Consider the following 26,132-nt stretch of genomic DNA (forward strand, 5'->3'; position numbering starts at 1 on the left):
AGAGTCACTGGTACATTCCGGCTAGCTAGTACTGCTATTTTATTAGAGTGCAGGGCACTAGAACTGTCATATAAATGGGGGTGTGCCCATATGAGTTCGCAAACTTTATCCTCGCGCCCGCCATATTTCATACCTGCTTCTTCTGTGAATAACGAAAAGTGGTTAATTTCAAGTACGTTGCTTGCATTATCACCCCCGCTGGCAACGCATGGTATTACACATGTCGCTGCATCGCGTATCAAAAAAATGGACAACACATTTTGAGACACAAGCACGCATCATGGCGGCCAATGCGTCCCAATGCGTTCGCATCTGTGGGCCTTTGCATCGACTATGAAACGGCCCTAATGCACGGCCCTAATGCTCTCCACTCCACCAGACTGTGATGGTCACTTACTGATGAACACATAAAGGTGAACTGCATTGCCAGGACTAGGTGTGGTACCCCAACTACAGACTAACTGTTAGCGCTAGATAATTTTTACCTTATGTGAATTTAGGTGGCCGCCTGTGTCACCTATAGGAAGAGCCAATGCTGACCACAGTTACAAAGCTGAGGGAAAAAAGGAAGACGTGTCCTAAAATGTTCCAGAAATTCAAAGGAATTCTGAGAATACTGTGTGAAGATACTCAGATAAAGTCACACAAATCCAAACTTTGCACAGTGGGTTTCGTCATTTGTTTAATGTCAAAGATTATACATATAAAAACTGCATTATACTGTCTTTTATTTAAATGAAAGTTAACAGACTAAAGCGCTTCTTTAAGCTTAAACAGTTTAACCCATTATTAAAATGCTCCCATCACACATTAATTTTTGCTTTCATAATTACAGAAGTAGTTGCTTTATTACAAGGTATAATTCAATTCTGTTTACTGAACTCCCGTCCTTGAGTTTGGTCTAAACAGACGAATTCATATTTTTTAATCTTTCAAAATGTAGAATTTCACACAAATACACGTTTAATTTAAAATTCTTTACTGTGCTGTCACAAATATTTACTAGAGACTAATGGCTATAATCCTCAAGCACAAGAAAACATTAAAAATACAAAGGCAGACGGTGCGTCACTCTGAACAGGTCCAAACAGCATTAATCAAATACACGAAAAGAAAACAAACAAACAAAATGTACAAAACTATGTCAAAAAAGAAGACAAATTCATTACATTACTCACTGAGGAAAATGGCAGGAAAAATCCCTTCAACCCTTCAGAGGTAAAACATTTTGAGGTATGAGTGTTCATATATTTATTGATATGATTTGGACTGAGTTATGTAAACAACCATGTCTAACACCATCATACAAACAGTATAATACTTCAGTATAATCCTAACAATTAATTTAAACCCATCATATACAAAATATGTACTACTAGAAAGTAATATGTACATCATTATAAGTCTGTGAGACCATGTAGGCACAGTGAATTGGCACACTTCCTTTGAAATGTGTTTGGTAGAGTAGACGGCTCTTTGGTGCATAAAAACTGTAGCTGCTGGGAGGTAAATAGCAAAGAAAATTCTGTGCTGTGTCAGCTAAACTTTGGAGACCATCGTCTATTTCCAGTCAGTTTTGTCATCAGCTCCTCCACCTGCTGACTCTCCCACTGTATCACATATCTTAAAGGGATAGTTCAGATCTTTGAAGTGGGGTTGTATGAGGTGCTTATGTATAGTAAGTGTGTTCCATACAGTAGATGTCAGTCGGCACGCCCACAGTTTGGAGAAGCAGTCCAAAATGGAAGCTCAGCAATGTACTGCAGTGGAGGAGTCAGCAACCAAACATGCTTTAGCTACCTAAAAACACCTATATCAGTTTATGTGTGTGCTATATTAAGAATATATTCGCTGCTTAACCTCATCATTGGACAGAGGAAGAGAAATAAAGCCGTTATATCACTCTCTTCAAAGCCAGACTCCATTGAAAAAAACTGTAATTTACCACTGCTAAACACAGGATCTGCTGGTCTACCGCTGCCTTGATCAGTTATTTTGTTTGTATTATTGTTGACTTTGGTGTTTACAAGGGTTAGTTTGGATTCACCAAAGTCACACACAAACACAAATTAACTATCTGATCAAGGGAGTGGTAGATCAGCAGCTCCTGTGTTTAGCAAGCTAAAATTACTGTTTTTGTCAATGGAGTCTGGTGGCTAGAGTATAGTTTGGGAACTCTCTGATGGTGAGGTAAAGTGGTTAGAAATATCATTAATATAGCATAAACTTAAACTGTTATAGATTTTATTAGTTGGAACACTATCTTAGGTGACAAATATATGTTTTGCTGCTGCCTCCATCATTGCTTAGTTTCCGTGTTGTCACTCCTGAGGCGTCTCCAAACGGGGGGCATACCAACAGACATCTACTGTATGTAATACACAGACTATGAATAAGTGCCTCCTACAACCCCACTTAAAAAAATCCAAACTATCCATTTAAGTCTTGTGAAAATCTCCAAATTCTCTAAAATATATATACATTATAGAATTTCAGAACGTCATCTATGCTTTCACTTTATCCACATGCAATTTTGAAATGTTTTTCATAACTTTGAGCACTGTTGAATTTCCTAAACTCACAAAGGTTCAAGTGGTCCTCGACTTAATTTAGAAAGTTTTCCCCTGACAACAACATTGAATCCAAAAAGGCAAAATACAATGTTGAGGAGCATTTTTGTTGATAGGTGTTTCAAAACACCTACACTTTTTAAACAACTCTTAAGTATTGCATTAAAACACCATCAATGTAACAAGGAGCATTCACACAGTGCACTTCTCTACATAAACTGATATGGACATTCAGTGAACTGTCAGAAGGAAATGTCTCTGATGTATCTTAAATTTCCTTCAATATTAGTTTGATGTAATGAGAAAAACAGCATAACAATATAATGTAACTAAAATACAGCATATGTTGTACACAGCATAGGCACTCATATATTTTTTACAAGCATCCAAAGTACAAAGCAAGAATCCAACAATTACAATAAAAAACATAAATAAATACCTTCATACAGTATATGAATGATTAATTCATTTTAGTCAGAGATGCAGCTTGTCTCACTGCCTCTAATGACATCTGTTGGTGAGGAAATATGGCTGATGTTTGACAACACTGTACCACGACATCTGTCTATATACATTAAATCTGTGTGTACACCAAGGAGAATATTTTTGGTGTTAGTTTTTTATTATCTGCTATGTGTTGTCCAAAGATATATTTCAGGACATATCCTGTTCTCACCGTACATTTCCCCTGTGTCATTATAAGTCACTGTTTTAATACAGTTAATGTGTATCACTATGCAGATGATACGCAGGTTTATCTAGCATTTAAGCCGAAAGAGCTCACTAGCTTAACGCGTTTGTAATTATTTTCCTTTAAGGGCTGGATGCTAAAATGAAACCCTTAAAAACTAAAATTCTTGGTACTGATCAGACCATTTAGAACATCAGATTTAGCAGGTTTTTGGTCCACTCTAATGTACTATCAAGTCCTGCCATTTTCACATTAAACTTGACCAAATAGCCCCCAATGAGTTAACTCAAAAATGGAAATATTTATCCATACTGATATCTAACTGCCATGTTGGCCCCCAAACTGGCCCCTTTCACTGGATGGTAGCAAGTATATAACTGGTTTTAAAACTTCTTTCGTTATCTACAGCAGTGGTTCCCAACTGGTCCAACCACAGGGTCCAGATTTCACCTTAGTCATTAGTTCAAGGTCCACACAATTTAATATATTCAGCTTTATACTTGTGTATGGCCATGTCGTCAAGCTAGTTTGCTGTCTCTGTCAAGTAGCTGTCCGTTAGTCACTCACTCTGCAGCAGGAAACAGCGCTTCAAAATAAAAGCTCTGTGCTGGAAATTCACTGTACTTTAAAATAAGGTGCGTTTCGTACAAACTTGACTCGTTTACAAGTCACTTGTGGTCCATTCAGAATGGACCCACGACCCACCAGTTGGGAACCACTGATCTACAGAGCAGTTTGTAGTCAAACCTTAACTTATAACTGAGTTGTTGTGTCCCCACTGCAATTTGAAGTCCCACAGCTATGCTCAGCTGTGCCTGTTTACTGCTTTCAAACAAAAGGTGATTATGCAGTGTTGGCTCGATGTCAGACTGGCCACAACTCATACATTTTTAGAAATTTCTCAAAGCTTTTTTTTTTTTTGACAGGCACTCTGATACTGTGTTATGACTTCTGCATACTTAGCTGTATCTTTATATGAACACGAATCAGCAAAAATAAACACGTAATTCCAGTTTTTGAAAGGCCATTGTAAACAAGGCTAGTGTGTTAATGATGGCTTGTTCTCTGGGGGACAGACATATGAAACAAGGGGATGGGGCTCTTCACCAGGATATTTAGAGCGTCAAACACTTAATTTCCTGCCTTTTGATTAATGTTTACTTTAATGTGAAAATGTCTTTCATTTACATTTTGTCACAATAAAAGTCATCTGCTGCTGTCATGTGTTTATTTGGTGGGGAAGGGGACAAATGCACATGTTCTAAATGTTGAGGGGGACGTGTCCACCCTGAAATCTACGACTATGGGCTTGTCTTATTCATATTCTCTCTGCAGAGCTATCTTTACAAGCATGTTCACTGCTGTTAAGAATGAAAATTTGGCTGTTGTGTCTTATTTCAGTGTCCGGGTCTGAACTTATTTTGTTTACTCTATTGAATATAAAGTAATATGTATTGCTACACATGGAGCTGACACTTGAGACGTGCACATCTTTGAAAATAACTGGGTCAGATGCTCAGGTGGCTTCTATGGATTTACATTTTCCAGCCTCTGAATGAAGGTGAGCAGTGGCGTGATGCTGAGAAAAACCTGTGAGGGAGAATGGAAAACATTCAGGGCATGGAAACAGGACATTTTATATGTTTAAGTTTGCATACATGCATTGAATACAGCCAGTCTCACCTGTTTGTGATCCACCATGCGTCCTAGCCGGACACCCAGTTATGTGTGGTCGTCTTCACCCTCTGAGGAAACCCATGAGGCCCAGCTGCTGGGTCAAAGTTAAAGTCCAGCGCCCCGCCATCCATGAGGGTGTCATGGAGGACAGTCTCCATGTCGCATTCAAACCTCTCGATGGACACGTTGTCCAGATCGCTGGGCAGCCGCTCCTGGTGGTGACTATGCGGGTGAACAGAGTTCAGTTCCCTGTAGCCATTGTTGCTGCCGTAGCTTGCCGAAACAGCGTTAGTGTGTGCTGGGTGTCCACGGGGCAGCTGCATGCATGTCCTCAGGCTGGTCATTCGAGGAGGGGCCCCTGAAAGACTAGTCAGACTAGTCAGGGGGATCATGTTACAGCTATTCAAGTCTTGTGAGGCTGAGGGACCCTGGCTATGAATAGCTTGTGGATTTACATGAGGAACTGTGTGACTCTGAGGAGGATTCATCATTTTTACCCCATTATGACCCCCCATGTGACTCTGCCGGCTGTAAGTGGGCATTAGGCAACCCCCCCTCCCCACCCGAGACACCTGTGTGTCCCTACTGGCCTCTGCGTCTGAGGTCAACAGCTCTTTGAGGAGGCCAGCCGGGCAGATATACTGGTTCTCATAAGCCCCAAAGCCCGGCTTAGTCTCTGGAAGTGTCTGCATGAGGGCAGGGGACAGGGAGTTCATCCTCACCTGGCTGTACATGCACTTACGGTAGTCCTTCTGTTGGTGCGGGGTCAAGCCAGTGGAGCTGTAGGGGCCACTCTGAAGCATGGCAGTATTTGATGAATGTGAGGAGTCAGAGCCCAGCTGGGGGGGTTTGGGAGACAGCAGGTTCAAGTTATCCAGCAGACTCTCCATGACGTTCTCTGAGCCATGCTGGCCCATTGATCCAGCTACCTCAGACAGACTAGGCAGGGTGGAGGTTATCTTGGTTCCCGGCGCTCCGGGGTACATCATGTGGCCATCAGACTCCCCCAGGTCATCCTGCTCAGAGGGGAAAGGTGAATGGCAGCCACTAAGGGTGCTGGCGTCAGAGCTGGTGCGCGTCCTAAAGGAGCTCCAGGCTTCAAAGTCCTCGTTACTGTGGGAGTTTGGGCTTCCCAGCCAGTTAGAGTACTGGGAACCAGGGCTGCCTGCTCCTCCTTCAACCCCTTCCTGCAGAGCCATCTAAGCATAGAAAAAGATCAGAAACTCACACAGGCTGCCATAAAATTACCAGTGTATTATTAACTTACATCCAAAAAATAGGGATAGTTCAACATTTTTGAGAATTTGCTTGTTCGCCTTCTTGCCAAGAGTAAGATGAGAAGCCTGTTACCACTCTCATATCTGAAGCTACGACCTATTTTGCTAAGATTCCTGAACATAATTGATGGTAAAACTACAAATTGTTGTTTTTACACTTTGGTTTTTGTTCAGATTGAATATAGCATGATATAGCATGATAACCAGTCACCTTTAGTCACCTTATTCTTTGCCTGAACTTGGTCGCTTCAGCGCTGTGTGATTTTGTGATTGCTTTATCATTGTTTACTTGCCAAAAAGTTGTCTTTAAGCTTCAAAAAAACGCTGTTATTAAGTTTAAACAGTTTTTCAGGCGAGACAGTAACTATTTAGATTCCCAATATGTGATCAGTTTGTCCAAATAACGCCTGTTTGGAAATCTGCGCCAACGTGGAATTACCCTCACTGTCAGCAAAAAATGTTAATGTTGAACATCAATACAGATGATGATGATGATGATGACGATGGTGATGCTGTATACCTAGTTGCTATAACTAACATGAAAGAAGGCTTCACTATTGCTAGCGAGGTGCTTGGTGTTATCGGCAACAGGATAACAGGTGAGTAACAGTTAAGGCCTTTGCACACTGTTACGCACAGAATCCTTGCGCACTGATTCCGATGCATTTGAAATTAGAAAATTTCCCATACATGACAAAATTAAACGACACAATTACTCTTTTGCCTCTCTCCACTAAAGTTACCTATCTGACTGTCATCACTCCCTCCCTGTCTTTCATTTGGAACCGCAGCTGCATGAAGGGGCGGACCCGTCCTCCCTCTCTGTCCTCCATATTCTGTGTGCGGTCCACATCCTCCTCCTCCTCTACACCATCATCCACCTTAATATTACCATCTGACCTGTTGAAAGTGAGCTGTCTGGGTTATGAAATGATTCTGTGCGCCCCGTTCCTCTGTCTTGTCGTGGCTGTGTCATTTTCTTCACTGATTCTTGGTCAGATGCGAAAAACGCAGAAAATCGAACCTGTTCCGAAAATTTTAATGACTGACAAATGTTTCGGACTTGTGAGAACATGATTGACACAACATGGTCATATTTATTTTTTAGATGTGTGACAATTTAGGACAAAAAAAAAGGGACTCAGTGTGCAAAGGCCTTTAGCTGTATGGTGGCAGTAACCATAGCGTACAGCGCCTGGTGATCGGATGGTTAGCCCAGTCTGTGGACAGTCAAGCATGTTAAGTCCCATTTGCAGTCGTGTTTTGCTTTTGCTTTTGCTTCCTCGTAGTGGAGCCATCTACACGAAGAGACACTACAAAGTAATTAAAAATGTCCTAATATATGATTACAGGCCATTTTCGTATAGCGTCCCTCCAGTCACTGATGGCTGATGGATGTTATACTGTAAAATCATCAGTTCACTGCATTGTAGCTGCTGAATGTTCCTAAATTAATTAACTGCTGTCTGTGGCTTCATTGACAGACAAATATGAGAGTGATGTCGATCTTCTCACCTAACTCTCAGCAAGAGAGCAAATAACTGTATTTTCTAAAATGTCAAACTATTCCATGTGAGTATAGTGTAAATAAAAGGTGTGACCGTACCTTTTTCTTTGTGGCCCTTCCTCTGCTCTTGGCGAACTTACTGTTGTTGTCCATGGAGGCAGCTCTGCGGCGAGGTGACTTTCCGCTCTTTCCACCCTCCGGGTTCAGCATCCACCAGGAGCTTTTTCCCGTTCCCTCGTTTTGTATGCGCACAAAGCGACTGTGCAGGGACAGGTTGTGTCGGATGGAGTTCTGGGTGGTAAAAAAAGTGAATCATTTGTGAGTTATCTGTGGAGTTGCTGTTATGTGGAGCCTACAGTGCAGCTAGAGGCATCAAAGTCACATTTTCCAGAGCTGATTTTTTATGATAGTGGGCAAAAAGTCGGTCAATACTTTTATTTGGAAATTTTCAAGTGCAGCTATAAAGTGTTTAAACATTAAATACTGATCCTCTGGTGCAAAGAGAAGCAACTGTGAGTTAATCTTGGTTGCTTTCAGTGGGAATTAAATGAGGTGTACTGGTGCAGAGGAAATATTTGTCATTTTTGGTACTGAATGGAGAGGAATCTGGTAGTTGAGTGTGATGTCAGAGCCAGCAGATGAACAGGAAGTATACACACGTCCATATCCTCCTTCAACAATATTATGTCTACTGAGCCTTTTCCACTCCCTCTTCACGCACTCCAGCAGAAGACATTAGTTACTTTGGCATGAGTTAGCGAGGGACGGATGGGACATGTGGTGTCATTTATTTGACCCTAAATAAATATTTGATACCCTTGCAAGACAGATGTCAGTACAGCCAGAGACAGAGTACAGAGTCTGTTACTGAATATGACGACAAACAAAATGAAAGATGGCATCAAACAGACCAGATGCAATACAAATACAAACAGTATATACAGGCACTAGGGGCACTGTCAGCTGAGCAAGGTTTATTTAAAGTTAGCATTTTGGTACATTTTGACTGTTAAGTAGAGGTGTGGACTTGAATCAGCCCCAAGTCATACATTTTATGACTCAACTATAAAAAATAAAAACAACTCAACTTGGCTTGGACTTTAACACCAATGACTTGTGACTTTACTTGGACTTGAAAACACATTACACCCCCCCCCCCCCCCCCCCCCAACACCCCCCCACCCTCCCAAGCCCAAAGATTAAGCGTGTAATTTAAAAGTGTGTCACATGTAAACTAATTTCCCTTAATTTTCTGACTCAACTAACATTAACACTTTTCATACCCAGCAAGTTGACACTTAATTTCCCAAATGATCCATTTTGTTTGAACCAATCCAACAGCATCCAATCAAATTGCAGGAGAGAACCATGAAGAACTACGTTACTGAGCGCCAGTTGGAAAAAACCACACTGTGGTCAATAAAAAAGCATTGATGATTTTTCTAAATGTAATGTATTATTATTCTGTTGTTAAAACGGTATTACATTTGGTGAAATGCACATTATGACTAGTTTAAGACTAAAAACTCAAAGTTTAGGACTTCCGACATGACTTGGGACATAAGTGCAGAGACTTAGTCTTTTACTTATCTTACTCATATTAATCTATTAGGCACTGGTTTTGCTTTTGCTCCTTGAGAACACTTCTATCTTGTATATTTGCCAGATATTCAATACTCTATTATATTAAAACTGGGCCCAGTGAGTGACCCTGACCCGGGGAACCCACTGGTTGTTCTGGTTGTGAACGTTAAATTGTGGTTTCTGTGCTTAAATTAAGACTAGGGTTGTACCGGTATGAGACTTCTAGGGTGGCATGGTGTTGCAGTGGTTAGCATTGCTGCCTCTGGTTTGAACCCAGGGTGGGGGATCCTGTGGGGTGCAGAGTTTGCATGTTCTCCCCGTGTCAGAGTGGGTTTTTCTCTGGGTATTCCTTCCACAGTCTAAAGACATGCAGATTAACTGGTGACTCTAAATTGTTTGTAGGTGTAAATGTGAGTGTGAATGGTTGTCTGTCTCTACTTGTCAGTGCTGTGATAGTCTGGTGACCTGTCCAGGGTGTACCCTGCATCCCGCTCAGTGTCAGCTGGGGTAGGCTCCAGCCCCCCTGAATACAGAATCTTTTTTTTCAATATTGTAGATAAGCAACGGACATGGTATGGCAATCGTCAATTTTCATATCAGGCTATACCTTAAAACTGGGATATCGCTGCAACCTTTCCTAAGACTTATGTTGCTTTCAGACCTAGAGTTCCCTTGCCTTGGTCTGAGTCAGGGACTAATTTTGTTATAAAGTTGCATAATTGCCTAGAGTTGCCTCAGGCTGCTCTTGATTGGTCAGAATTTCCATGTGGGAAAAATCCAGGAAGTAAACAAAACGTTGAAGAAGAGTACACTTGTAAAATAAATGTGACACTCTCTAATGTCACAATGGAGGGACAACTACGCAGGTTGATTTTAGCGCTGCTCATCGTGGACTATATTGCTGTCATTGTTCATTTTAGTCAAACCATACAGTTTGAAAACGAGGCGCGGCTCCAACTAGAAAACAATGTTTTGATGCATTGGATGTGCTGAATGTGCATATTAAGGCAGTACAGGAGGAGGTGCACATTAATAATCCTCCAGGACTGTAACATGCTCATGTTTAACACAAACAATGTGTCATGTGACTGCAGTTGGTTCAGATTGAGGTTGGAACACCTTCTCACCACAAACAAACCACACCAGAGTTTGTTGGTAACCGGACCGAGACCACCTCTTCAAGAAGGTCTCGGTCCGGTTGTTTTGGTGCGCACCTGAGTGCGATTGCTGTGTTCACACCTGCCCAAATGAACAGCACTTATGGGGCAAACTAACTTGAGTTTGATTGAACCAAACCAAACAGGGCAGGTGTGAAAGCACCCTAAGTCTCTTTCTTTTGATATGATGGTAAAATGCATGTGTATCTCATTTGAGTATTTTTACTTTTAAATTTCTGTGTTTTGAATGCTTGCTTTTAAAAGTCCTATATTTGAGTTTATTAGGTTGGTCATCCTGATTCCTCCTCACTGTAATCATATGTGTTATTTACACCATGTTTGACTTTCACAGCCGTATCCCACCCTTCCACCAGCACCAATGTTTTTTCTTCTACTGAAAAAGCAGATTTAAAAAAAACTCTCCTAAATAAAACATGCTGTATAGCTTTAGGTTTCACCAACTTGCTCACTTTTTTTGTATGTGGTCACATTTGTCCTTGTGCTAACATGTATGTACCTCAAGCCTTATTCAGTCCATTTTCTCTAATGCTATGTTGTGAGCTCTAAAAAGGACGCAGAGGCGCCTCCTGCGGTAATTCTCTCAGGAAGAAAAACAACGATGGTCGGGGAACAGAGAGACGGTCACACAGGACAGAGATGTACTGTGCAGCCTGGTCTCCTTGGGCATAAAATGCTGGTCTTGAGCTGAGGGCATTCAGTACATAATAACAATCAGAATGTGACTTATTCTAGCATATTATTATAATTTATTTCATACAGAGGATGGCCCCATAAAGTGATAAAATAAATACATTTACAAGCATTTTGTGTAGCTGCCGGTGTTAGACCAGGATGACACTTAAGATAATTGTAGAAGTAGAACAAGCTCGGTGACTGTCCTGGTACGACGGCACTGAACCACAGCAAGTTCAACCTCAAGCTATATACATCAACAGTGGCCTTGTGAAGCCTGATCCTAAGAGTGGAGGCAGTGGGCTGTGCATGAATGAGAAATTTTTACTGAAAAAGAAAGCAGGGGGGGAGGTTACAGAGTTCGAAGTGAGGACGGGGAGGGCGACAGAGTGAGATGTTTTTGCCGGCAGAGCTGGGGTCAATGAGTTCACTGAACATGAGCTCCTCAGCCGGCGCTGACAGAGACATGCAAACAGGTTGGATGGAGCGAGAACACAGAGAGGAGGAGAAGCATCAGATGTGACGTGCTGCTGGGTCGGACTGCCTGCTTTCTGACTCACCATAACAGACAATCCCCCCACCCCTCACTCCACCACAGAACCCGGACTCCTCCCTTCTCTTCCACTGACTTTTAAATAAGGCTTCCTGTGTTGGAGGACATCCTGCACATGCAGAATGGACAGACTTGACTTGGACTTAATGGTCTCCAAAATGCAATGCTCAATCTGAATCCCATTCATTTGATTCATGAACTGTTCTCCCTTCTTATTCTTCTGTCTTTGCATGATCTTAATCTGTAACCAAAGACAGGAAATGAGTCATTAGCGGAGGACCTGAGATCTGAGCAGTGTGCTGCACAAACTCAGCCTGTGAACCAACTTTTATTCCACTACCCTAACGGCATGCCTTGCTTGCACACGGCTGAGATAACTAGTGATATGCAAATGTCTGCAGCTTCTGATTAGTGCCCACAATAGATCACGGACTGCATGACTGGGCCCTGGGAAGGGGAATTCTCTTCTCCGCCGGGGATAATCCTAGTCTGAGACAGACCTCACCTCAACCCAAAGAGAACAAAAGACATCCCCTGCCTCACTAACTCAGGAGGTGCCCCTTTCACACATTATGTGTCTGAAAGCCCGACCCAAGGTGGCCTATATGTTTCATTGTTGCTAAACTTCTTTATAAAACATATTGTTACCGCCCTTGTTTCTTAAACAACTTTGAAGTAGTAAAATATGTGCACCTGTAGCTGCATGGCAGTTCATGTGAAAGTGGGGCGTTAAGAAATCTATACGCTCTTCATTGACCTTTCTAGACGACCAGGGAAGTTCCCAGGCACAGATTATAGAGGTCTGTAAGTGACGTAAATGTCTGAGAGAGGAGACCTGCTGAGTAATTACAGCAGTGATCAAACACACAAGCTTGTTTGAGAGTTAAAATGCATTTCATACAGTGTATCTCATATAACGCTGTTCTTGACTTGAGGACAAAATATCTTGCATTGTCTTGGCAAATTCTTGCTATTAGCATTTAATGTGTTTTTGTGCTAAGAAAAACATATTAGCATAAACAAAGCTCTATGAAGGACTGAAGAATATGTGAGTTTTAACATCACTCTGGTTCTAGCTCAGCTGGTGCAGGGATGTCTGACCTGGGAAAGGTCTTTCTGCTTCTGACAAAATCTATTTTCAGTTAACCCTCAGAAATGCAACATCTCAAACAACATGCTGTAAATGTTGCGCAGCAGAAAGCAGTTGTCCCTCTACAGACTGAGTCTGCCTCCCCAGATACACGGCAGCACTCAAAAGACCTTCGTTAGGTCATGGAGAACCCTGCGCCATCCATCTTACAACTTTTCAAATGCACCCAATGATCCTTAAATCACATGTGATCAATACCACCGAGACAAACTGCTGCAGCAAAGAGCGACTCCTCCTACTGGACTTCAAAACAATCCAATTGACACAGCTGCTGTTTCTTGTGTAGCGAAGCATGAGGCTTGCAGTAACGGTCGCAGGGTAAGTAAACAAACAAGGCCCAGTTGCAGGGGCAGGTGCAGCCACAGTGAAAGTGGCCTCAACTGGTCCAAATGTTTTACATACAGCGGCAGACACGACCACAGACAGGACAGAGGATTCCCCCCGGAGACATTCTGCTGGAGACCAGCTGCTTCTCAAATCAGTAACTCGGTTTTATATCAGTGATGAGGCCTGATGTTTAGCAAGTGAGGAGAGACTGGAGGGAAAAACAGAACCACTTTAAATTTACATGTGGTGGGATCAAGCAGCTACAGCTATCACAACAATATGACAGTGGCACTGTACTTTTAAAATAACATATTTTTTTACCCTTTCAAGTGAAAATTTGAAATGTTAAGCAATAAAACACACCCTTCTGTACATGCAGAGGTTTTGTGCTACATCCTTTCTTAGTCAGGTATGACCACTAGCTTATGATGGCTAATGTTAGCTCATATTGCACCATGAACTGTATCAGATTGGTATACTTCTTGACCAGTTTGTTGGCTGAATCCCTCAGACATCTGCTAACAAGTTGATTGTGTAGGTCACAATGTCAATGGACAGGTAGCTTCATATATGTGGGTGACATTTCTGAAAGTAGTACCACAATATGATTATTTTTCATAGTGATATATATCAAAATATGGGAAACCATATATATGTTCAGATACATTGTATTTGTAATATCATGAGTACAATAATGAAACTAATTTCTCTTCACACATGCAAAACAAAAACTTAAAGGGGACCTGTTGTGCTCATTTTCGTTGTACTTTGAGTTTCGACAAGGACATGTTTACATGCTTAAAAGTTCATGAAACACTGGTTTTCTCATACTGTCTGCTTGGATATATACCTGTATTCACCGTCCGCTCTGTTATAGCATGGTCTTTAAGCCCACCTCCCAAAAAAGCCCAGTCTGCTCTGATTGGTCTGCGTTTTCAGGTCTTCCGCATCTGTACCCTCGGTGTCTCTGCCATGAATGTTATTAGGCCTGTAAAATGAAACCAGACCCCAAGATGGTGCCTATTCAATCCAATAAAAATTGGGTTTACATCTGCGGTATGCAGCCCACTGAATATGTGCAGTAGTTTTTCACCTGCGGGTTTCTGTTTGACTCATCAACTGTCACAGATTTTCTCAGCTTGAGAAAAGATTTACAGATATAAAACCTACATGGATAAAGAAAAATCTCTAAGAAAAAAAAAAAAAAAAAAAAAGACATAATTGACCTGGTTTGCAGTTTGAGGGACCCTGTCAACAGATTTTCAGACGTCTCTCTTATAATGGTGGTCTAAGAGGAAAATATGCTTTTCGGCTTTTGGATGTTTTCACTGCAATACTGGAATAGTGGCCACTGGAAATTGTAAGCAGCCCTGAATGGCGTTCCTGGGGGCCTGGTCTTTGCACCAAGTTAATTCAACTTAATTAAGTTTTTTGAGGTCAAAGCAAATCATGTTGGTTGTACTAAACTAATTGAGTTTGTCAGATCCTGAAATTCTCACAGAATTTACTGTATAAGACCAGAGATAAAACTGCTTAAAAATATGCATGCAAATGGTCACCTTAATGCTCCAGTGGATTATTTTTTAGAGTGAACAGGTCTCCTTCAATTATCTAATATTGGTCAGAGTCATTACATTTTGAAAATTATAAAACAAAAAACTAATCTTATCAAGATTTAATTCTGCTGAAAGATAATACTGATAATATTATAGCCCTGTAGCCTTAATTCTTATTCCTGTCATATTAAAATGCAAGACGGCACATGAGGTATTTCATTCTGCAGCTGCTGAATAAAAGTGGAAAAATCTTATTTGTAAAAAATAATTAATCAACTATTCTATTTATAAATGGAAAAGGCAAATCTGAGAAGAGTCTGACCCAATAATAACACACTGCATCCTTTTCTTACTCTGTATGGTGGCTTTTGGTGAGTGCAAAAATACAATTAACCTGAGCTGTTATCTTTAATAATTGCCGTGATATGTGGTGTAAATAAGACAATAAGTGAGCATAGCACTTGCAGAGATTACAGTAAAAACACAAGCCACTTCCTGACAGTGTCTTCCTGTGCACCCCTCCCCCCTTTCTCCTCTGACCCAGGAAGTTGAAAACAAGCGTGGGACTCGCGTCTTCTGTTACAGGGCGGTAAAAAAGCCGAGCGCGGCTGCAGAAGAAGAATAAGAGGAGTTCTCCAACTCGGTGTGGAGACCGTACGGCCTGTTCATGGCTCCAGGCACAATGCAGGCTACTTCATTAACACTGAGCATCAAACTGAGTGACCTACTTGTGCAACAGCTTCAAAGTGGGACTATGAAAAGGAATGAGGAGCTTTGTGTTAGGAGTCCAGCTTTAGATAAACAAGCAGGGGGCAAATGAGAATGATAGATCATCATGTGATGTGCTATTGATTAAAAAAAACACAATCATACTTAAATCATACCAGATACTCGGAAATATTAAGCTGATTGGAAACTTGATCTCTAATCGTTCTAAGCAGCCTAACTTGAGAGTGACACACATTCTTTGGACACTTTACAGGGTAAAAAGACCAAGTGTTTTTTTTACCGGATTGGACACTAATCTCAATTACGTCTGATCCAGTTTTTCTTTCTTCACAACATATTTCGTCGCCTCCCTCGGCACCCATGTCCTTTATATTTTGCATAATGGGTTTGAGGCCAGGTTCTTTTTGTGAACATAATATAGAGGGGGATTATTATCCTGTGCAGGACTGGAGGACAATGCAGAAACCCACATGCCACGGATTCCTCAGACTCACACATGTGTAGACAGCAGACTGTACACAGGCCTCAGCCCACAGCGAGCCAGTCAGCTGACTGCTCCCCTCCTTCCCTCAAGCCACGGTCGCTCCTCTGTGAAAGCCCCTGCCCCAAGCCTCCCTTTCTTCATGGGGTTACTTGGAGCTTTCAGTGGGCCTCTTAAGTTAAGGGCAGGCCTCCTTTTTTAACCTTGTGATCCCAAGACAAATAGCTGGCAGTCATTCAGTTTGTCTTTTCTTTTCTTGTGTCTTTTAGTAGCTGGCTCTTTTCAGGCCTGTGTACCCAAAGTGAGCATATACACCGACTATACAACACCTCTTTGGGGTGGGTCATTTAAAAATGAAGCTAAACTTCTAGAATTTAATCTCTACTCTGAATATATACAGTTTTGAATATTTTACAGCTATGCTAGCTGCTCTGTGATGCTGAAAAGGTTGCAATGACAATGCTATATGATGGCACCACATAAGAAGTAAAGGGACAGTTAATCCCCAAATCAAAAACACATATTTTCCCTCTTACCTGTAGTGCTATTTACCAATCTAGATTGTTTTGGTGTTGGAGATGTCTGCCTTTGCTCGGATATAATGGAACAAGATGGAACTCAGCATGTGGTGCTCAAAGTGCCAAAAATGTCTTTTTCCAGAAATAATGCACCGGTTACTCAAGATAATCCACAGACCTTGTTGTCTGGAGTTTCATGTGGGAACTACTTTCTCTCTACCGACACCACCACAGTTTGTCTACTGCTATCTCACCTAGCACCACTGAGCATTACACGTTACATCTCAGCTGAGGAGGACACCATTAATATTCATTTTGTGCTGTCACGAGCACGAGCGTATCGTCCATGAGTAGATGCACTCTCCCTTCTCTGCGGTGATATGGCTGGTTGGTGTAGTTCGGTAGAAAGAAAACAGTTCCTACATGAAACTGATTACAAGGTCTGTGGATTATCTTGAGTAACTGGGTCATGATTTCTGGAAAGAGACACTGCTATTGAGTTTTTTAAATGTGTTTTTTTGGCACTTTCAGCACCACACGCCAAGTGCCATCTAGTTCCATTATATTTAAGAGAAGGCAGACATCTCCAACACTCAACAACTCACACCACAACAATCTAGACTGATAAATAGCACCACAGGTAAGAGGGAAAATATGTTTTTGATTTTGGGATGAATTGTCTCTTTAAACGATTACCTGGGTTATTATCATGAGGGGGGATATGAATGTTTGTGCCAAATTTAATGGCAATCCATCCAGTTGTAGCTGGTGAGAGATTTCAGTCTGGACACAAGTGGTAGACTGAGCGAGCGACAGAACTGCCATCCTTGGAGCCCCACAGCCAGCGACATCAGCTTATTTACCTGGGCTGTCTTTATTTTCTAACTAATACTTGTACATCCTATACTGTCAAACTACTTGAGACACTTCAGCTGTGTAGGTTAACTGAAGCCATTGTTGGACCAAAGCTAATCCATGGCACCACCGCCTACAATCACACATGTACCTTACACTCAACCTGCACTTCCACTAGCGGGCCCTTTTATCAGCTGTCACTTGATCTGGGTGATGTTGTTTAAATGGAGGTAGCGTAAGCTTTTCCATCCAGCAACTGTGCTCATCCTGAATAAATACTGCCAGTGTTGTCTGTCACTAGTTTCCACACAACATCAGACACCGGACAGCGCAATCAACGGGCTGCAGTGGAAGCCTTTTTGACACCTGTGTTAAATGATGTAGTGAGATAAATGACTTTACAACAGACAGCAAATGTGCACGCTACAGGCTGCCACCAAAATTGTATATTTATCTTTAAAACACTGATGCATGAACACCCAAACTGCCTTATGTCTGTGTAGCTCTATGAACCAATAGCGTTTAACCATAACCTTCAAAAGGCTATCTTGCAATTTACATGTTTTGAAATGAGCACCTCTGAACCTCTCCGCCAGTTAAACTCTGGGGTGCTACTTCCTGTTCGACTATTTAAGTTCACAGTTCACTGAGAAAAACAGTGGCAGTACCAGTAAGATGGTAAAGTACCTTACATGCTGCACACTGCCTCTCAGACCCACCAGTATCCCAGGGGAACCAGTCCTCCCAGTTGGCAGGGGCCTCTCTTGTGGTAAAGGCATCATGATCACCACAATTTTTAGAGGGAAAACAAAACAAAACAAAAAAAAAATCACCATGACATGAGGGAGGCAGGAAGCTCTAGCTGCAGCAGCGTCGCCCTCGTCCTGCCCTCCACCCACCTTCAGTGTTCTAGGTGGAGCTGTATAATCACTGAGGTTCAAACTCAACGCCCTCTGCCCACCATGAGGTCTCTGGCTTATCTCTATCTGTCATTTCAATCAGGGACGCTCATGCATGTGGATTCTAAAGTCAATACATGGCCCAGGATATGACACAAAATAAAATGACAAGCGGGCTGATGATCTCTTTTAGAACGTGGCGGGGGACATTGAAATGGAATAACATGACTTCACATAGAAGTAGCCGCACAAACATGATCCATGTACGGTCTCTCCTGGCGGTTCCTCCTCTTTTTCCAGCCCTGACCCTCGTGTTTTGCAGGGCGGGGATGTTAACACATGGCACTGTTTTCCATCCACTCTGCAGGAAATGCATCATAGTTCATTGTGGGGGGACTGCCGTGTTTTTTTAACAGGAAAGTGTAAAAATAACTGTTAGCCGCTGGTTCCAAGGCCCAGTGAAGCATGCCAACATTTAGGAATGCAGAGGTTGAAGTGGAGATTTGTTGATTTAATATTAAAGATAAACAGGCTGGTGCTATTGTTCTTGGGGCACTCGCTGCTTCGCTGAATGGCACATAATGAAAACTTTTCTCTCTGACACTGAGTTAGGACTGTGGGTAAAATGCTTACTTTAAAGGGTCTATATGTAACTTTCAGAACATCCTTAGTAACATTTCTCTCTGACGCTGTGAAGTGAACTGCAGTCAGCATCCTCCGTAGCTACCACAACACTGACTAACATGAGACTGACTGTGATTGCATCATATTGATAGACGACTGGAAAACAAATCACAGCCATATTTATAATAATGTTAGTATACGCAGTGAGCCTATATTTTATTTGGACCATGATACTGACTCGCTTGCCGTTTGCAAATTACTTTATCAGCTGACATTACAAAGCAACCAAGGGCAGATGCATGCAGCATAGCCAGGCCTCCAGGAACACTGGCAAGCCTTGCAACAATTTTGCCCAGTGGTCACTTGCGGTACTGCAGTGAAAAAATCCCCAGCGGTCCAAAAAGTATTTTCCCCATAGACCAGTGTTTTTCAAACTTTTTGTGCCCGAAGCACACCAAAGGGCAAGCCAAAATGTCAAGGCACTGTATTTATATCTGTGCACAATAGCTACTATAGCTAGTGTTATCACTCTTATCACCACATAAGACAATAAAAATAAGACCGGTAGCTTTCGTGATACTGTCTACTGACTGATTTTTCTTTCGATGGTAGGTCGTTCAGTGGTGCTTTGTTGTAATTTGCTCCGTACAATAAAGCGATCCATTGTCCCACTCACGGCTTTCTCCTTTTAAATGTTATCACCCCTCACACTGGCTGCCAATCAGGGCTTTTGATATGTCACACATTAATAATTTCCACGTGCCGATGGCGACAAATAGGTTCCCTGTGAAGGTTTTTTAAATTAAATTACATTTTTTAGCTAGAGTTTGCCTCTTTATTGGGAAATGGGTGTCCACAACATACTGATACAGTCAATTAAAAATTCATTTATAACTTTTTGTATAGCACCAGTTGAAAATTGCAATAATGATATTCGGTTATCAAAAAAATCCCTCAATACATCTGGACTGATATGAAATGGCACACCATTTGAGAACCACTGCCATAGACCACCACTGTAAAAGACATATCTGTAAAACTGTTGACAGGACACGTCAAACTGCAAAAGAACAGGCTGGAGCAACAGGGTGAATTAGATTAGAGAAATACAGTATGACAAGTCAAAGACACTGGGCTGTTGGCTGGTTGAACTTCTAGTTAGATGACTGTTCCTATGGTTAGTTGAGCCCGGTCTCACTCCGAAGTTGGCGAAATCCGGCGTTTGGGCAGTGACTTGCGGAATCAGAAACCAACGAAAAAGGCGTCCTTTAACGTTGGCATGATACACAGTTGGTTGCTGTTATATTTTAATGGTGCCCAGCACAGAAACGAGGTGGGACAAGGACGAATGTTAAGACGGTGAAAGTCCGATTGTGGTGGGTGGATGGGTCCAACAAACACGACTTTCATCTGAAAGAGCGGTGTTCGCGTCCCGTAAAAGTCTAAAGTCAAACCCTGTTATTTTTTTCCCAAACCCAACCATGTGTGTTTGTTGAAGGAAAAAAAACTTCTATTTGCGGTGTTGTACAGACGTTTATTTTGAAAGACACTGTATGTAAACGTTAAATTTCCTGTAAAAACAGAAGTGTATTTTAAAAGAAGGCAATGCATGTAAGACCTTGACACGGTGTCCCAGAACGTCAACAACCAATGCACACAGGGTACCTTTCACGTCGTATGTGGACGTGGAAAGTCCATGACCATGAACGTCGATATGTGACAAGGTCGGAGTGAGAATGTGTTGGTTTGTCCATAGACATTTATCAAAAACTGCAGACTATAATCAATAAAATTAAAAAGTAATAGTAAGTATTAAAAAATCCAGCTTCTTATGCAAACTCTAACTGAACAAACACCTTCCACAGAAGGCCTGAGAGGGCAGAGAAGGAAGTGATAGGATAAAGAGCAGCGATCCCTTTCTCCAGGCTGTAGCATCCGCTGAGGAAACTCTAGAAGACAGGGACACAAAGATATGAGCACACAGCTCAGGAATGGAGGATGTTTGACGTTGTTCCCAGCATTCCCTTCTCCCGAGCCCCTTCCCCTCCGACACACTCCCCAACACTGATTGAGCTGTTTGCGTTGCCTCCTGTTATTGTCGGAGGGAGCTCCAAACAGTTGCAAAAACCTGAATGCCATCATTCCCACCAGCCTGTGCTCCTACTGTACATAAAGTGTAGTTGAAGAACTGCAGAAAGACTAAGAAAAGGAGGAAAGGGAGGTTTAGCAGAGCCATAAGTCATAATAGGAGCTGTGATAAAGCTTTTCACAAGGGGGTGTTAAAACAATGGAAACTATATTTGATTGAGGTCCGCAGAGGCATTTCCTGACATAACTTCAAAATTACATCTCACAGGAATGCAGGGGTTACAGGAAGGGCTGCGGAGCTGAAATATGAATTCAGATCTTGTTAAGAGTGTGCAGGTTTTAATTAGCGTCCACTTTGCTTTCTGTCTGCTTTTGTCCTCAGTTAATTTTTATCCATCATGGCTGAGTAACTTCCTCACCCGGCGAGACAATGTTAAGACTCGGATTAGCATGTTTGTACAGGCATTAGGCTACCGCTTTTCCCCTGTGCTAAATATTTCCAATACATTTCCAGGCCAGAAAGCTGCACTTTGTCAAATTTCGGGACTGTATTGGGATTTCCATGACTGTGGAAATGCTGTATTGACCATGAGTCAGTGTGTTTGGTAATAATACAGGATGGATTGTTCCCACTAACAAAGGTTTGCTTAAGAGAGGGTATATCTGAAATCTGTGTTGATCCACACAGTGTTCCTGCACATTATTCCCCTCAGTGAAACCAGATTTCAACCACTGCTCAGTCAAACCCTGTTCTCAAACACCTAGTTGACATTAGTGTAATAGGGCTGAAGCCCCAGCATTGAGAGATATTCTCAGTATGGGATGTTTACAGTCAGGTCCTCTGCTGCCTCAGAACTGTACGTTTCCTCACTGATGCAGCAGAGAGGCGTGTGCTGCCGCTCACAAAGGAAACCACCCCAAAACTTCAAAGGTTACTGAGATGCCAAAGTTCAGCAGCCAAATTCAAAAGTATCCGTTCAGCATTTGTGAAAGCACGTTCAAAGAACATTTTATAACCTTTGTGCACAATGGGGATAAAAGATTTCGTTTTCATATTAACAATGTTGGGAAGGTTATTTTTGAAATGTAGTAGATTACAGATAATTAGATACCCTGTTAGAATTGTAACAAGTAACTATTTTAATTACTGCATCAGAGCTATATAACTTACAGTTGATTACTTTTCTAACAAATGTTTTACGCTGTGCAATAAAGTTAAAAAGTCCTAGATAAACACAAGTGCGTAAATGTTGTACTCAAATTTGTCGCAATGACTTTGCTGACCCGCACTGTCCAGAAATATGACAAAATCCTGCATGGCGAAAAGATGCAAACTAAAAGAGTGAATGTTTTAATCTGCAAATAAGTTTTTTGCTGAAAAAGTATATATGTAGGCCCTTTGTTATCACCAATGATTTTTAGTCAAGCAAACCTCATTGACTGCTATTCTATTTTTTTTTTTGATCTCCTAAATCCCTCAAGACATATGGCGCTTATATGTACACTTGATCTCTCCAAAATTGTTCTACAAAGTTCATAAATTGTAAATAAATAAATAAATAAATAATTGAAAAGCAGGAGAAATTACATTATCATATTTTATGTTTTGCTTTGTAAACTGCTGTCAAAAACAAAAACAAAAAAAAAAGTACAGAGCTTTAAACCAACATGGGAAAATGGCAGCAAGCCCTTTGTAATCACCAATATTTTAAGTAACTGTAATCTAATTACATACTTTCTTCCTCAGGAACTGTTTACAATTACACTTATTTTGTAATGGGAATGGGAAAATGGTATCTGCAGAGGTCAGACAAGTGCTGGTGAACTCTCTCTTTGGGTTAAACCGTTCAGTCATGTTGGACTGAGCACATCACAGTGAGTGATGTCACATCTTTTGCTGCTGGTAGTTAGAAAACACAGGTGCTACTGATACATAAGGGGTGACTGAAAAGTTTTGAGCCTTACTCAGAGGATGATATTTTTTATAATCTACCACCTTTCCTTATTATCAGTAAGCATGTTCATGTGTGGAACTCTTTTTATTTTTGCAGATTCTTGAGGTAAATAGTGGTCAGTGATTTGGTGAAAATGGAGAAATTGGAGTGATCAAATATCTTCATCTCAAAGGACTATCACCATCAAGATATGCTCAATACTTAACGCGACAATGCCCCTTCATATGCCTCAGTCTGGGTACAAGAATTCAAGCGTTGCAGGGAGTGTGTAGGGTCCCAACCTGAAGAGTTGGCGCTTCAGCACTACTGGAGTAAGTGCGTTGCCCTTGAAGGGGATTATGTTGAAAAATAAAAGCACTGCAGAGCAGAGCCATGTCCTGTTCCCTTGAGGGTCAAAACATTTCAGTCACCCCTTGTAGAAAAATAAATTTTAATACTTACACCTGTTACTGTCCTACTGTGACATGAGAAAATGTGCTGTCCCTATATTCCCTATAATACAGCCCTATTCAGCAGAATATGATGGAGATGAGAGTTGGTGATATGAACATCTATTTCTGTTTTTAAGCAGGACTACAGAGGAAATTATTCTGCATGCTACTAATGAAAAAACTACTGAAAAAAAGGGCACAAATCTCCAGCATTTATAGGACTTTGCTCTCTTTACACATTATAATAAAAGGTCTAAAATGTGCATCAGTGCAGACACTGTTGAAGATCAGTTTGCCTGCAGGTCATGAGTGTTTAGGACAGTGCTGTGCAGATGTGCTGCAAACTGCAATGAATGACACTTTTCCTACTTTTGTTATGGCGTTAAAGGAGTTAATAGTTACACCTCAGGTTCATCCTACACAGCTGGATGCTGACGTGCACACACTCACCTTCCAGCCCGCGGAGCTGTTACTGTCCCCTTTATCCTTGAAGTAAGGCACACTCTTCACCATCCAGTCATAAATCTGTGACAGTGTCAGCCTCTTCTCAGGTGAGCTGTCTATGGCCTTGGTAATCAGGTCAGCGTACGACATGTTCCCCCAGGCGTTACGACGGGACGAGCTGCTCTTCCTCTGCGCGGAGCTGCCCAAGGGTGCGACACCCGGAGGAGGAGGAGGAGGCACCTGTTGCTGAGGCGGCAGCTGGGGACCCGGGAGCTGCTGAAGACGGTGATGGTGATGGTGGTGGGGCTGATAATCATTGCAGGGCACAGGCGGTTTCTGCTCTGCGTACTCCTCGTAGTCCTCCTCCAACAAGCCAAGGTTGCTGATGAACTCGGTGTTGCCTCCCGGCTCCTGCTGCACCGACGGGGCCGGGGAGGATGTGTTGGAGCTGGCCGGGTCGATGATCTCCGGTCGTTGCAGCGGCCAGGTGCAGGACCGCGGGCGGGAGAGAGGCTCAAATTCCGGGTCTATTTCGACCGGCTGTGCCTGTGGTGGCGGTACCTCAGCCATGTCTGAGTCAAACCGGCTCTCACTGTCACACCGACACTCACATAAAAATCAATGATAATGAAAAAACTCAGCAGGTAAAACAAATGCTGCGTTCACGCACCAGATGTTAGTTCTAAGCCAGGTAAGATAAACGAGATTTGTAATAGCAAAGTCAGAGAAATGTTGGGTTCAAGGTCCTCACTGAAGTTCACACCATCCTGCACCGACTGTTTGCAACTCTCAAGTCTGCCGCTCTGCCAGAGTCTCATGCTGCATTCAAGACCCACTCACAGGCTCCGTCTTCTGGGTTACTCAACTTGACGGTGCATTCAAGTACTCTGAGGTTGGAAATCACACCGAATTGGACCCTGCTTGAAATACATCTTGTGCAATGTATTTCTTAATAGTTTGAAGTGGGCAATTAATAAGGCAAACATCCTACATGACAGCTATCAAGGCAAAAAATCAAGTTTGGATTAGGTAAGTGACGAATGAAGATACAGCAGGCCTTCTAATTATTGACACCAGATTTACAATCATATAATAAAAGTAAATTATTATTGCTGCTTTTCTGACACTATAGGCCTAAGACTTGTTCAGCTCTGTCAAGTTCTTGGGCCATTTGCTTCTCTGGTAATTCCAACCCATTTTGACGGCCCCTAAATGCACCATGAAGACAGATGAACATGCTGACTCCCTCTAGTGCTGTAAGAGACACAGTGTCCACCTGACCATCAGACTAATGATTATAAGGGGTTCAAACAGCGACACTCACTGCTGGAGTCCTATTGTTTTTATTAATATTATTTCTTTCTTGTTTTCTTTCTATCTATCTATCTTTCTTTCTTTCCTCTCTCTTTTTCTGACTTTCTTGCTCTGTCTTTCTCTCTTCTTTATTTCTTTCCTTCTTGCTTTCTGTCTTCTTTGCCTTTTTTTGAGTCTGTTATTTCTTTCTTTCATATTTTTTTTCTTTGTCTGTCTTTCTTGCCTTCTTTCTTTCTTGAGTGTCCTCTTTCTTGCTTTTTTTCCTTTGCCTGCTTTTTTGCTGTCTTTCTTTAATTTTCTTTCTCTTTTTCTGTCTTTCCTTCTCTCTTATTTGTCTCTGCTACAGGTGTTTGTGTACGGAGTTATACAAATGTACACCCTTAACTATGTATCAAGATGTTTAAGGGTTGTAAACCTATCATAGAAATAACGCTGGTCACGACGACACAAAGAGATTCGCTCAATACAAAATTTTCGTCAGTATTTTAGCACAGCAAAATGTGAATTATGACCATAGTGAAGAAAACCAAAAGAACTCCCCGTCGGGGAATCGAACCCCGGTCTTCCGCGTGACAGGCGGAGATACTGTCCACTATACTAACGAGGAAGGCTATAACGTATCACGTGACTCCAGTATAAGTAATCGATACGCTCGTATACCATTGAAATTCAGCTGGCTCATTAACATTAGATTACCATGGCTCGTTCTTAGCTAGTAGCTAGCTGGTAGCTAGCTTCTAGCGGCCCGGACCACTCTGTGGAGGGAAGGACGGCGAGGCGTTCAGATGCCCTTCACTTAAGTTACAACAAACATGGCCTCATAATGAGGTTTAACCGCAGCCCTGAGCTTATTTAGACACTTAATTCTTTTGACTATCACCACTCTGTATTCCCTCCATACACACACTGATGTACACGTCACACCCTCACAAGTCATAGATATATATATACGTATATATATGTATATATATCTATGGTCACAAGTTACCCACAAGGCCACCGTCCTTGAAGGGGAAAACAAGAGTTAGCCGGCAACATTTAGCATCGACAGG

General features: G+C 41.9%; 1 protein-coding gene and 1 non-coding gene across 2 annotated transcripts; both read right to left on the minus strand.

Annotated features, from left to right (window-relative positions):
- Positions 1 to 686: 686 nt before the first annotated feature.
- On the minus strand, positions 687 to 26,091 carry LOC126388114 (forkhead box protein O1-A-like). The gene is made up of 4 exons (XM_050041008.1): positions 23,773 to 26,091; positions 7,822 to 8,013; positions 4,945 to 6,137; positions 687 to 4,851 (listed from the first exon to the last, which is right to left on the minus strand). The coding sequence occupies exons 1-3, from the start codon at positions 24,334 to 24,336 to the stop codon at positions 4,968 to 4,970; spliced, it is 1,926 nt and encodes a 641-aa protein (XP_049896965.1). The 5' UTR covers positions 24,337 to 26,091; the 3' UTR covers positions 687 to 4,851; positions 4,945 to 4,967.
- On the minus strand, positions 25,616 to 25,687 carry trnad-guc (transfer RNA aspartic acid (anticodon GUC)). Its single transcript has one exon. It is a non-coding gene; the product is annotated as a tRNA-Asp (tRNA).
- Positions 26,092 to 26,132: the final 41 nt, after the last annotated feature.

The sequence above is a fragment of the Epinephelus moara genome, chromosome 3 (assembly GCF_006386435.1).
Source record: "Epinephelus moara isolate mb chromosome 3, YSFRI_EMoa_1.0, whole genome shotgun sequence".
Lineage (NCBI taxonomy): Eukaryota > Metazoa > Chordata > Actinopteri > Perciformes > Serranidae > Epinephelus > Epinephelus moara.

Excerpts from the sequence above, each read along its gene's own strand:
- LOC126388114 (XM_050041008.1), bottom strand. The coding sequence starts at position 24,336 with ATGGCTGAGGTACCGCCACCACAGGCACAGCCGGTCGAAATAGACCCG. Across the intron at positions 8,014-23,772 it reads ACAGCTCCGCGGGCTGGAAG|AACTCCATCCGACACAACCT; the intron begins GTGAGTGTGTGC and ends TTTACCACCCAG. Across the intron at positions 6,138-7,821 it reads GAAGGGCCACAAAGAAAAAG|ATGGCTCTGCAGGAAGGGGT; the intron begins GTACGGTCACAC and ends TTCTATGCTTAG.